Here is a 13,663-nt window from a genome sequence, read left to right on the forward strand (position 1 = left end):
AAAATCTTAGACCTTGTTTACCATTATTGTAGTTGAAGCTGTTTTGGATTCATGGTAGGCTAACAACCATGACTAATAATCCCTAGTCCTCAGTAGCTTAGGACAAAAAAAGTTTATTTTTACTTTCTTTTGAATTGTCACTCACGAGTCCAAAGTCTGTCTGTCTTGTGATACAGTCGTGTTGAACACACAGCCTCCATGATCCCTGGGAAAAGGGAGGAGAGTATAGAGAAGGCGCATAAGATTCATGAACCTGGAAATTACTACCAATTATTATTTTAAAAAAACTTCGGGGGGGTGTAATTAGGTTTATTTATTTGTTTATTTTTAGAGGAGATACTGGGGATTGAACCCAGGACCTCATGCATGCTAAACATGCACTCTACCACTTGAGCTAAAGCTATACCCTCCCCCCCTACTACCAGTTATTACCACTCACTGTCCTCAGGCCAGAAGTAATCATGCGACCCTACTTAAATACAAGGGGACTGGGAAAGATAGTCCCTGGCTGTACTGCCTTTTCTCAGAAACAGCTCTATGCTCTACACTGTACTATACAGTTCTGTGTGTGACTCTTTGGTGGTCAGCATGCCTTCTCTGCCTCATTCCCTATACAGTCTCAGTCTTTAGGTACATTCAGGAGTGAGTAGTAGCTAAGTTACTGATAGGAGCTCTGCAGCCAGACTGCTTCAGTTTGAATCCTGAGCTGTACTGTATCTTTGGCCAAGCAGTTTAAGTTTTCTAGACCATATAGACCTTAACTTTTCTAGACTTTTACTTTTCTAGACCTTGACTCATTCATTGCTCAGTTTATTCATCCATCAATCCTTTCACTCATTCAATAAATATTTTTTGATTGCTCACTACGTTATAGACAGTATTGTAGATGCTGAGGATCCAGAGATGAACAGTACAGACAAGGTCCCTGCCCTCATGGGCCTTTCTTACATTATACTGAGAAGAAACAATGAGCAAATAAACAAAATAGTACTAGAATGTATTAAGTGCTGTATTGGAAATTAGAATGTGATGTAATAGAGGCTAATTATGGAGGGAACTTTACTTCCAGTTCCTTTTTTGTAAAATGAGAATAATACTATCATATACCTAAGAGCTAATGTGAGATTAAATGAAGCATTGCATGTAAAGAACATATTAAATGCTCAGTAAATATTATCTGATATTATTACTTAGGCTTCTTTGAGCAGCTTGATCAATACTCTCAACCCCAGTGAAGAAAATGTAGCATAATAAGATATCTACCTTGGCATCTTAGAATTCAGCTTGATTGATTACTGTCATTTGAAAGAGTTGTGTTTGTGTTGTATTCCATGGGATAGTGTTATGTCAAAAAGAAAAGAGTAAGGGCACTTAAGCACCAATTCTAGAAATCTTCCTGGTGTTCACCAAAGGATAATTTCAGATATTCTCAATATAAATATACATTAAAAGCTAAGAGATTCCTGAAGTATATGTTTCTTAAAATTTTAAAAACTCAAACTATGAAGCTGTTGAAATATACCACCTACATTCTAGCCAACTAATAAATTAACTTTTTCTTTTATTCAAAGTAAATAATCTTATTCATTAATATAGTCCACAGATATTTAATACATTCAAGGTAGTTTGTTTTGTAGCTGAGGATTAGGGGAAGGGTGTGGAATCAGACACATTTTCTACTTCCATGAAGTTTATGGTTCCGTGAAACTTGCTTATTAAATGAGTTAATAACAAGAGTATGATAAAGGATTATTGGAGGAAATTCAGATCTCTGTGAGAGTGAATAAGAACCTGAAATCCAGATGAAAGGGTTGAATCAAGTACCACTTATTTGAGGAAAGTTACTAGCTAGTTAATAAACAAGTATTACTCAGGGGAAAGGTAAATACTAAGGAAGGGAAAGTATTAAGCATAGAAAGGTTTTAGAGCTACACAGTCCAATCCAGTAGCCACTAGCCACATTTAAATTTAAATTAACAAAAATTAAAAATTCAGTTCTTCAGTTACATTAACATCACTTCAAGGTTTGGTAGTCACTGCGGCTAATGGCTACATTGGCTTTTTAACAAATGATGCTGGAGCAGTTGGACATCTATAAGCAAAAAAAGTAACCAAACCTAAACCTCACACTTATACAAAAATTAATTCAAGATGTATTATGAATTTAAATGTGAATTGTAAAACCATAAAACTTTTAGAAGAAAACAGAAGAAAATCTTCAGGACCTCAAATTATAAGAAGAGTTCTAGAACATGATACCAAAAGCTTGTTACTAGAAGAAAAAATGGATACATTGGACTTTATCAAAATTAAAAGCTTTAAGTCTGTGAAAGAGCCTATTAAGAGGATGGAAAAGACAGGCTGTAGATAGAAAACATTTGCAAACTACGTATCTGACAAAGATCTTGTATCTAGAATATATAAGGAACTCTCAAAAGCCAACAGTCAAAAACAATTCAATTACAAAGGGACAAACATTAGAAAAATGCAAATTAAAAGCACAGTAAGATACCACTATAAACCTACTAGAGGAGTTAACATAAAAAATAGTTATAATACTAAATGCTGGCAAGGATGCCAAGAAACGTGATCCCACCTGATCTGCTATTTAGAACGTAAAATGTACAGCCACTCTGGAAAACAGTTGGTCATGTTCTTAAAAAAACTAAACTTGCACTTGCCATGTGACCCAACAGTTGTACTCGAAATTTATCACAGAGAAATAAAAACTTGTTCACACAATAACCTGTGAAGCTTATAGTGGCATCATTTTTCATAGTCAGAAATTAGAAACAACCCAAATGGATGAATAGTTAAACAGACTCTAGTATATCCATACAACACACTACCACTCAGCAATAAAAAGGAACAAAGTATTGATACACACAGTAAGTTGGATGGTTCTCCATGGAAATATGCTGAGTGGAAAAAAAGGCAATCTCAAATGGTTACATGCTGTACGATTCCATTTATGTATGTAACATTCTCAGAATGGCAAAGCTGTAGAGATGAAGACTAGATTAGTGGTTGCCAGGGAACAGGAACTGATTAAAGTTTGTGGGTATAAAGGGATGGCACAAGAGAGTTCCATTCTGGTAATGGAAGAGTTTTAGATCTAGACTGTTAGGCATAAGTATTATGAATCTTATCCCAAAGTTACTGACATTTAAAATGGGGATTGTATTTTTTTTTCATGATTAGACTTAGTATTTCATCATATGCCAAGATTATTTCAAGGTGATGATTTTCTATTTAATGTTGTTACATGCGCATTTTCAGTTTGAAGCAATTTATATTATGGAGATTTAATTGTGTATTTTTAGTATCTCTACATTGTGTTGTCATATTTCTAATATATTCAGATCCCCATCCCAAGTAATTTAGCAGAACTGTTAATAGAACTGCTCTTATTGAAGCTGCTCTAGTCTGTCCTATAGTGACCTTCGGGCTTTAACCCTCCAGCTTTAGTTAAATTAAGCTTTGCTATGGAAACGATACAGAGACATAACAAACAACTTGACTTACTTTCTTCTACAAAGCAGAAAGTAGCCTGAAGCGAAGTATACCGATACTAGTTGAAAGTTTTTAGTGAGTAGTATTAATAGTAGGAGTAATTTGTTTATTGCCTATAACATAATGCTGCTCTGGAAATGGAAAGGGATGATAGTCTAACTTACTGGATGTTCTTTTAAAATCCCTGAAATGCAAAGGAAAAGCCCTGTTTTTCTTATGCTATAGTATATATGCTTGGAGCAGATGTTGGCTGAAATATGTGTTATGAAATATATCCCTTTGAAATCTTATATGCGTGATTACCTTCCCCCATCACTGGTTCATTTTACTATCAAAGTATAAAGGACAGGTGGCGTATGTCTTTGCCAAGCTGGTATTTTTGTGAGTCATCTAATATGACAAGGATACTTTGGAATATGGTACTTACTGGAACGTTATGTGATATTTGGGTAACTTAATAGAAGCAATAAAATTTTTTATTTGTATTTTCTATTTTAGATTTTATTTCTTCATTTTGAGTGGCTACTTTAGTGGCTATAATTCTTATTTAAATAATTCTGTTGACTAACCTCATGTGTTATTTTGCTCCACCAAATTGTACTGTCTCATTCCAAAATTCATTCATTCAGCAATGATTAAATCCCTGTAACATGATAGGTACTATACTATGCTCTGGAGATAGCAAAATATATGCTGTCCACTTCACGACACTTTGAGGCAAGTGGTAAAGTTGTTAGTATTTCTTCCTCCACTACATGAACCGTAGGTCCTATAGAATAATTTGTTCAATGTGGGATTAAATTTGAAAGAGCAACAGATATAGCAGAAAAGAATGGTTAATCACTTAATTGTCATGAGTTGCCTAATCTTTCTTTGCTTAAGATTTTTCATCTGTAAACTGGAAAAAAGTGACATGTACCCTATAGGAATTTTAGGATTAAATGAACTAATTTAAAGTATATCACCATTCTCTACCTTCACTTTTTCACCTCTGTATACAAATGTGGATGACTATTTTATGTTATCACTTACCCCATCTGCCTCCATACAAACCAAAAGTAGGTGGGGTGGATATAGCTCAGTGGTAGAGCACATGCTTAGCATGCACAAGGTCCTGGGTTTAATCCCCAGTACCTTCAATTAAAAAAAAGAAAATAAAAAGAAAAAAAAGCTAAAAATAAAATGAAATTTAAAAAAAGGGAAAAATAGGTGAACTTTATTTATGTGCATATGCACACATATGCCCACACTTTTGCTATTTCTCCTTTAGTTGTTGTTTTATTTAGGCTTTTTTTTTTTTTTACTATAATCATATTGGCATTTAATTTTTTTATGGAATATTTTCCATTCAGTTAAAGCTTTAAAATTTATTAACTTGCTTATACCAAAATATGTAAAAAGGAAATCACAACTGAAAATATTGATAGATTTTTTGACTACATAAATATTTACAGAAAACTGCAATTTCCAGTTAAATATAGTAGATTGAACACGTATGTTTACCTTCATTAGATACTAAAGAACTACAACTTAAGCTTGTTTGTTGGAGAGAAAGAACCAAGAAATAATCACAAATCATTTTACACCAAAGAACCTTGGAACAAAAGAGAAAAAAAGAACCTTGGGAAGGCTCTCAAGGGGTTTGAGGCACTGGTGTCTCTGAAAGTGGGATGTGACGTGGAGCCGGAAATAGAAGGATTGGTTGAAAGTCTATAAAAGAAGCAGACTTCCCAGATTTTCTCCCATATGTGGTATAACCAAGTGATAACCACTGGCTTACCATGAGAGAATATTGGAGAGTTACTCTTTTGAAGGAGTGAAATAGAGATTCTAGGTTCTAGAATAACTGAAGGCAGGCTTGAGGATCTGTATAGAAAATGGGATGGGGATGCAAGGGGAGGCTAATGAAAGTCCGTATACTGAATAAGGAGACCCCTGACTCCTCTTAACTCCCCAAAATACTTTCAGTAGGTTTATGCTGTCTTAACAGGAGACTGGAGGATTTGCCTTTAGGCAAACTGGTCCAAGATAAAATACTCACATGTCTCTTGCAGATCTTCTAGACTAGTGATTCTCAACCCTATCAGACCCATTCCCACTCTTTTTATTTTGAACAAATATTTTATACTACTACTTTATTAACCTGAAAAGGAAATGCAAAGACAATATAATCAACTTATAGATATACTTTTTAAAATATCAATATAATGCTTTAATATTAAAAGGAAACAAATTTCCAAAACTAATTATAATGAAAAGATATGTTGTATAGAAGACACAATGGAGTAGTTAGATGCTTGTAGGCAGGTGTATTGATCAGCAACCTAAAATCAATGGGTGAATGTCATTACTGGCAGTGATACGATTTTCTGAAGTGATGAACTCTTGCTAAAGTTTTCCTCAACTTATGTGATAGTTGCATTCATGAGAAATTGATATGTGTTAAAACTGCAATTTGAGGGGTATTTATATAGACTAAGGAGTGGGGTCCCAAGTTCATAAACTTCTGTATATCTAAATATATATGATGGGATGTTCTGAAATTCTTTGCAACTAGACTAGTTCTGTTCTTGGAAGAAAAATAATTATCTCATGTATTGATAGGAATTTGAATCTCTGGCTCTTTTTCATTAAATGCCCTCAGTGCCCTTCACTAATCATGTTGCCATACTCATTCATTTATAAATTGACCATGGCTATTTTTGTGCAACGATGGAAGAGTAGTTAAGATAGAGAGCATATTGGCACTCTCATATCTTCACACTGATTCTGCAAATCACAGTGATACGCAGTTAATAGCCTTTCAAGTGCTCTGAGTATTAGTGTTCTGAAACTTTTACGATGCATACTCATTATGTCATTATTGTGTTATCCTCATTGTCATCATGTCAAAACAAGAAAAGGAAAGAGGATTTCAGATGTCATCCTTTTAAGGCACAGTAGACTGTGGATTATTTTGTTGTTGTGTAATAACACTATGGCTGGGCTAAAAGAATGTATGTATGTATAGTCTCACATTTCCATCTAGATGTCTCACTGTTACCTTGAATACAGCATGACTAACATTGAAAACATTACCAAATCTTCCTCTAAACTGTTCTAAATCAGTGACTTCTTCATTTTATTTGCTAGTGATAGCACCATTCTCCTGGGTATTGAAGCTCAGAACTTCTCTTTTCTTTGTTTCCTTCTCTTAATTATTCTATATGTAGTCAACTAAAAAAAAAAATCTCTTTAGGGTCTCATAGGAAAGATTTATTGTATTTATCCTTTTTATTCCTATTTTCTATTTTTGTTCTCCATGAATTTAATACCTGCCACTTTGTTCTTTATTTTAGTGTCACCTATGTAATACTGCCTGGAGCAGTGGCATATGTTGTAGATATTTCCATAATAGATCCTCAATAAAAAGAAGAAAGAGTAGAGTGGTGAATAGGACAAGTTTTCTGCCTTTTTGGAAGTTATAGGGTACTGAGGAAAACAGATGTAAACAAATGTATTATATACTTTTGTTAGTGACCGGTACTATGTAAAGTAATAAAACAGGATGAGGTGGTAAAGAAGTGATATTTGAGATGGGTGCTTTTCTTTAAGAAGCTGACCTTTGAGTGTACAGCTGAAGGAGTGAGGTAGTATGAAGATCAGAGGAAAGAATATTCCACAGGCATAAAACATTAAGTGTGAAGGTCCTGAGGTTAAGAGTAATAAGCTTGGGTGGTTTATGCAATAAGGCCAAGATAGCCAGAGCAGACTGGAAGGGAGAGAGTAGGAGAAGGTAAGGCAACAAGTTAGCCAGAGCCCAAATCACAGAGGACTTGTAAATCATCATAGCGCATTTGAATTTAGTTCTGAGTGTGGAAGGAGGCCATTAGAGAGTTCTGAGCAGGGAGATAAAGTTACCCGGTTAGTGTTACAAGTTTGTTCTGGCTCCTGGACAGAGAATAGGCTGTAGGGGAGCAAGAATGAAAACAAGGAAAGCAGTTTTAAGGCTATTGCAATGGTTCAAGCTTTATTTGCTTCTCTATAAATGTTACAGGACTGAAAACCATCCTGGGTAAATTATTTTATCTGATAATGGGCAAAAGTCTTCATTTCCTTTCCTGGGTAGAGGAGGACAATCAATAAACTGTGATGTTGCATGATTACAAACTCCACTATAAAGCCAGGGAGTGACAAGCAGTGAGGAGTAAAGCACTCACCTGAAGGACTACATAATCAAATAAAACTCTTACACATTTGAAACTGGCTAGATTCCATACTTAGAATCTGGATGCATACTAATAGCTAATTAACATTTGTTAGCTGCATGTCAGACACTGTACTAGGCACTCAGTATTTGCTATCATGTGTCAGGATACTTTATAAACTGTGGTACAGAAACGAGAATTTTTAACGTTATTAGGTAGCTCATAAAATCTCAGGTTTAGAAGCTATGTGGCCTAGAACAGCATCCAGCCACTCTATCTAGTTTTGCTGTAATGAAAACAAATCACTACATTGGCAACAAAAGAAAAATAAATAAATTGGATTCTATCAAAATTTTAAAAACTTTTGTGCATCAAAGGATGCTACTAGGAAAGTGAAAAGGCAACCTGCAGAATGGGAGGTAATATTTACATATTATATATCTGCAAGGGATTAATATTCAGAATGTATAAATAACTCCAGCTCAATGTCAAAACAAATATATATGCACCGGCATGTGCACTCCCAAAAGAATGTTGAATTCTTTTGTTTAAACAGACACATAAGTTGGTTGGAGTCAACCTCTGTAAAACCTGTCTCCCTGTGGTTGGTGGTAGCTCATAAGCTCATTTCAGCTATTTTAGCCTTAGGCTGTTTGGATCTGCTCAGTTCATGAATGGTTTACAGGTCAGTCAGAGAATTGGGCAGGGTTTATATATATAATTTGGAGCTTCCGCTCTCTCACTATATCTTTTCTGGGGTTTCCCTCTTACTTTCCAGAAGTTGTGATTGTGTCAGACTTTGTCCTCAGTTCTTCAAACCCTTCAGACTGTAGATTTTCTTTGGTAGTTTGAGCCACACTGTGAGGTGTGGGCTGGCTTTTTCTCAGGTTAAAAACCATAAAAACAGGAAACACACCTTTTGTTATTCTCTTCTTATGTGTGTCAGGTTGCTTCCAGTATTTTCCTTTGGTACTTCCCATCTGTTAAAGTCATTCTCTATATTTTTTCCCGTTTGTGGTTGCTACCTGCATGATGGTAGGTTAGATGGGTGCTACTCAGCCATCAGACTGGACATTGGAGTCTCCCTAAGTGCCTTAGGCTGTGTTTCTTCGCTTTGCTTCCTTTCTTGTGGTCACTGTTTTTGCCTCCAGCAGTTCCTGGTCATCTCCCTTATCAATCTTATAATAGCCTTAGCAATAGTGAAAGATACCAAAAAAAGTCAAGTTGCCCAGCTTATTAAATCAGTTGAAATTCTAAGTTGGAAACACCGAATAGGGTTTTTCATATCTTTTCTACTAAAACAAAGTGTCTCTGATTTTAACATTTTGTTAGAGGACTTTCCCACACATCCCATTCTTTAGGTCTGGTCTGGATAGTAGTTAATGTTCCCTGGAGCACAGAATCAACATTTCTTTTGTGTTCTCCACAGCACTCTTAACCAACGCTTTTCAAAATTTAGGTTGATCTAGATATTAATCCAAAAAAAAAATGCCGTTCCACCCCTTTGTAATATATTCCAGCATTTTATGACTCTTAAAATATTTCTGAAGTGTGGAGGGCTGTTCACTTATTACTTTTTAACTTTTTTATTGCGGTTATTTTTGAAATAACATTTTATGTATAAATAATATATAATATAGATATAATAGACTTACTGTTGTGTGATTATTGTAAAATGCATGGATAATGAATTGTGTTTTTCTGTTTGCTTTTCCAAATTAGCTCCTGGGCTATAGTGAAAAGCCGATAAATCTGCAGATGTTTATTGGAACAGCAGATGATCGATATTTACGGCCTCATGCATTTTACCAGGTGCATCGAATCACTGGGAAGACAGTTGCTACAGCAAGCCAAGAGATAATAATTGCCAGCACAAAGGTTCTGGAAATTCCACTTCTTCCTGAAAATAATATGTCAGCCAGGTATCTTGAAACATGCCCCAAAATTGACTGCTTTTTTCTTTTCCTAAAACAACTTTCAGATAAGACTTTTTATAGGACAGAATAAAATATTCAGTGTTCTAAATTAACTGAACAACATTATATAAATAATTATAGTACATTTGCTAAGGCTGGTACCATGTTTCCATTGAAAAAATTCAACTCAGCAAATGTTTATGACCATGTAGTACCAGTCAAACATCATGCTAGGAAATAGAGACAAAAATATATGGACTTTTTTTCAAGTCACTCACAGTCTAATGGGGGTAGACAATAAATAATTGCAATACAATTATGATTGTTAAGTTTCCTTAAGGAAAACTTCCTGGTGTCCCATTTGACCCATTTCCAAATAAAATGAGCTAACCAACTTCTGAATGAGAATGCAAAAAGAGTTTTATTCAATATATTAGTTAGGAATGTATATAGTACCCGTAATAGAAACCTGAAGTGCAGTTGCTTAAACAGTTAGAGGTTTAATTTATTATTCCATAAAAGAAATACTCAGGCAGTTTAGAGCTAGCACAGTGGCTCCATAAGTCATTGGGGCCCCAAGCTCCTTCTTTTTTTCTCTCTCTCTGCTATTTTTAGCATGTGATTAATATCCTCAAGATGCCTCTTGATCCACAATGGCTTCTGGACCTATAACCATCATAGCTATTATCCTGGAAGGAATAAGGAAGAAGGGGTAGGAGGAAGGGTAAAAGAGTCAGGCCACTTTAAAAAGCTTTTCCCAGGAACTTACTGAACACCTTTACTACCTCTCATTGGTCATCCTTGTGTATAAAGGAAGACCTGAATATGTTTTTTATCTGAGTGCATTGCCACTTCTAACAACATATAGGGTCTCTTACTAAGAAAAATAGAGCAAAGAATATTTAGTAGGCAGCTATTAATCTGCCACAACCAGGGATGTGAACCTTACAGTGAAGTTTGTTACAGAAATTGCTTCAAACTATAATATAGACCTTTTTTAAAATGGCAGTAACTTCTATTTCAGGCTATTGCAAGAACAGTTCTGTTAAAGTCATATTTCACTCTTTTTTTAAATTTATATTTAAATAACTTTTTAAGTAAACCGAATATATCCCCAAGGACATAGCAATTTATGATATAATTGTATTATTTATAAAATAAGAATTGCCTGTTACCTACTTATCACCAGAAAAGATTAATCAATATAAACTTGAATAAAACTATCTTCGCCTCCTTTGTTCAGATGAATAGAACCCAACCCCCCAAAGTCATTACACAGGCTACTACAGAGTTCTTTTATGGCAAAGACAGACAGCTAGCTGATAATCTTTACTCTTAACTTTCTTTGTTCTGTAATATAAAAAGAAATTTGGATTCTCAGGCACTTGAGCAAAGTTCTTTTGTAAGAAAAGCGTTAACCCTGTCTACAGGCATCCTACTGACCCATTTTCAATTAAGGTGAGGTGGCCAACCTCTGAATGATAATGCAAGTAGACTTCCCCTTTACTCTGGGATCCTGTTTTTTTCATCTAGAGTCAAAAGGATATGAATATATCGTTATTCAGCTGTAGAGGGGAATATGAAACTCAGCTTTGAACTATCTTTTTCTAAGAACTCATAAAATTGGTCCCTAGGTGGTACTTTGGAGGCCTTATTTCCATTCATTTTTTTGGATATTCAAAGAAGTAGACTTGAATCAAGTTAAATAGAAAATCATCAAGAAGCTTATTATGTGTCATATCTTTGCTTAAAGGACAGTTTAAGAAATAGCTATATGAATTAAATATTTCTTCATAATCTGGAAAACTACTGTTAAAGATTTTATCTCAGATTATTTTGTTATCTTTTAGGTTATTATCACACACACACACACACACACACACACCTTTCAGGTTAAAGGGAGAAAGTTGGTATTTCCTGATGACATGATAGATTTTGCTTTACCAAGGAGACCTATAAAAACTTTATCACCTTTGCTTTTGGCCTTGGCTTCTTCTAGGAAGTTCATGGTTAAACTCAATTATAGTCATAGTAATTCATATAACCCTAGATTTGGGATATATTTATTTCCTGTTCTTTCTATAAAATTTTTTCCTATTTCTTTCTTCTTGACCTTATTTGTATTTGTGTTGTAAAATGCCTCATATCCTTTCTAAAAATAATCTATAAATCAATAAATTAAAGAAAAAGGAGTACATGAGTTCCTAAGATAGATTCTCAAGAAACTGGGAAAGTCTTACATATGGAATAGTATAAAAAAACGTAACAGTAGGATCTAAACATATCTGCCTCCTCCTTTTCACATGGAACAGAGGTGGTGGTCAAGATTCATATCTCTTCCCTAACCAGACCTAACATTATACTGCTTGCTTGGATCAGACCAGAAAGAACAAAGCTGTGGAAATACCACTGTTACTAGTTGCAAGCAGCCTAGTGCCTTCATCCCACCCTGCCCTGCTATGCACACACCTGAAGCTTCTCTGACCATCTGTCTACTCTAGACTGTTAGATTGGAGAACAGGAATTCTGTAGGAACTGAGATTTGTGACAGCATTGTGTGTGTCCAAGAAAGGGTTGAGTAAGAACAATTAGGAAGTTACCCAAATCTAAGAAATCTTTTACAGATACCTTACATACAGAGCAGTTAATGCCGAATAAGCCTGTTTTTACCAAGAACTAATTACTAAGATAAACTGTAGTGACTGAATATGGTATAGTTTCAGATAGTGATAAATAAAAAAACTTGTGAATGATAGATAAGACCATTTTTCAAAATAATTTATGCCCAAGTGAGTTGTAGGTGTGTATTAAAAGGCTCCACTGTTCTCTAAAAGCAGTAAGGTGGGAAGGATTGATCAATATTCCCCTTGTTTTGCCTACTATCCCACAGACTGTTCATTTCAAGCCTAATCTATCTTGGATGTGTAAGACCCTTTATTTAAGATCAGTATACTAACCCAAAAACTATAGAGCCACCCTATAAGATACTTTAAATATACCAGTATTCATTGCCTTACCCTATTCATAACTCCTCTCTGTTTTAAAAACTAGATGAATGTGAATGTGGCAGTGTTATGCTCTGATCTAAAATATATTTGTATTATAAACAGAATTTAATAGTTATTTTCATTCTTACATATATGTTGAGTTTTTTATTGGTTTGGTTTTTTCTTTTTTTTCATTTCTTAGCCAAAGTTTTAAGATTGTCATTTCTGATGCTCTTACTCCAAATCTTCTGTTAGAAACTTAACTCTCTGCTGAAATAAATAACTCAATAATAAATAAAAATAATAAATACACAAATATAATGTATATAAATAATATATACAATATAATATATATTACAAATATATATTATAAAATATATATAATATATTTAAATATATAATATATTTAAAATTTAAATATATAATATATGATATATAAATATATAAAATAAATATAATAAACTATAAATAAATAAATAAGTAAAATAAACTCAGTAAAATGGATGATCTCTGGTATTCCTCTGGTATTTCCTTCTAAATACTCATGTTGGCATGTTGACATGAATAATCATTACCTTGATACAATTTGATCAATACTGCTCTGAGCTAAAGTGCAATTTTTCATTATTAGTTAAATATAGTTTGTTATCCATAAATGGAAAATTTTTCTTCAAAAGTATTTACTTTTTAAAAAATTTCCTTTGTCTTTCTGAAGTTGAAAATATTATATTTTTCAGATTCTTCCTTGTGCTTTACTGGTCCTTATCCTGACAACCTAGTTCTATAACATATATTGTCCTTCAAAGTGATTTCTGCAGCCTCTGGGCAGTGAGCATTAGAGTTGGAACCATTGGTAGATAAAGTAAGAGGGCAGATAACAAGGAATGCCATAGGAGAGCGTAAACTTTAACTCGAATATTTGATCAAGTAGTTATCTCTTGCTTTATTCTTTCAACATGTGAATAACAAAGATATGTTATAGGTACTGTCGTTTCCTACCACGATTGTGTCATAAGCCGCTATACTTAGTAAAAAATTTTGAAGGATGATGAAATGTTAG

At 34.2% G+C, this 13,663-nt stretch overlaps 1 protein-coding gene and 1 long non-coding RNA gene across 7 annotated transcripts in view; one reads left to right on the forward strand and one right to left on the reverse strand.

The window, feature by feature from the left end:
- Positions 1 to 13,663, forward strand: part of NFATC3 (nuclear factor of activated T cells 3) — a 113,789-nt gene that overhangs the window by 42,160 nt on the left and 57,966 nt on the right. For all 6 annotated transcript variants that reach the window (XR_012075736.1, XR_012075735.1, XR_012075737.1 and 3 more), the window contains exon 4: positions 9,423 to 9,622. Coding sequence is in view for 3 of the 6 variants with exons in the window: in XM_072967601.1 (XP_072823702.1) it covers positions 9,423 to 9,622 (200 nt within the window). In the remaining 3 variants the exon portion in view is untranslated. The remainder of the gene's footprint in view (positions 1 to 9,422; positions 9,623 to 13,663) is intronic.
- LOC140698492 (uncharacterized) lies at positions 94 to 2,967 on the reverse strand. The gene is made up of 2 exons (XR_012076293.1): positions 2,888 to 2,967; positions 94 to 205 (listed from the first exon to the last, which is right to left on the reverse strand). It is a non-coding gene; the product is annotated as an uncharacterized lncRNA (long non-coding RNA).

Source organism: Vicugna pacos, chromosome 9 (genome assembly GCF_048564905.1).
Source record: "Vicugna pacos chromosome 9, VicPac4, whole genome shotgun sequence".
Lineage (NCBI taxonomy): Eukaryota > Metazoa > Chordata > Mammalia > Artiodactyla > Camelidae > Vicugna > Vicugna pacos.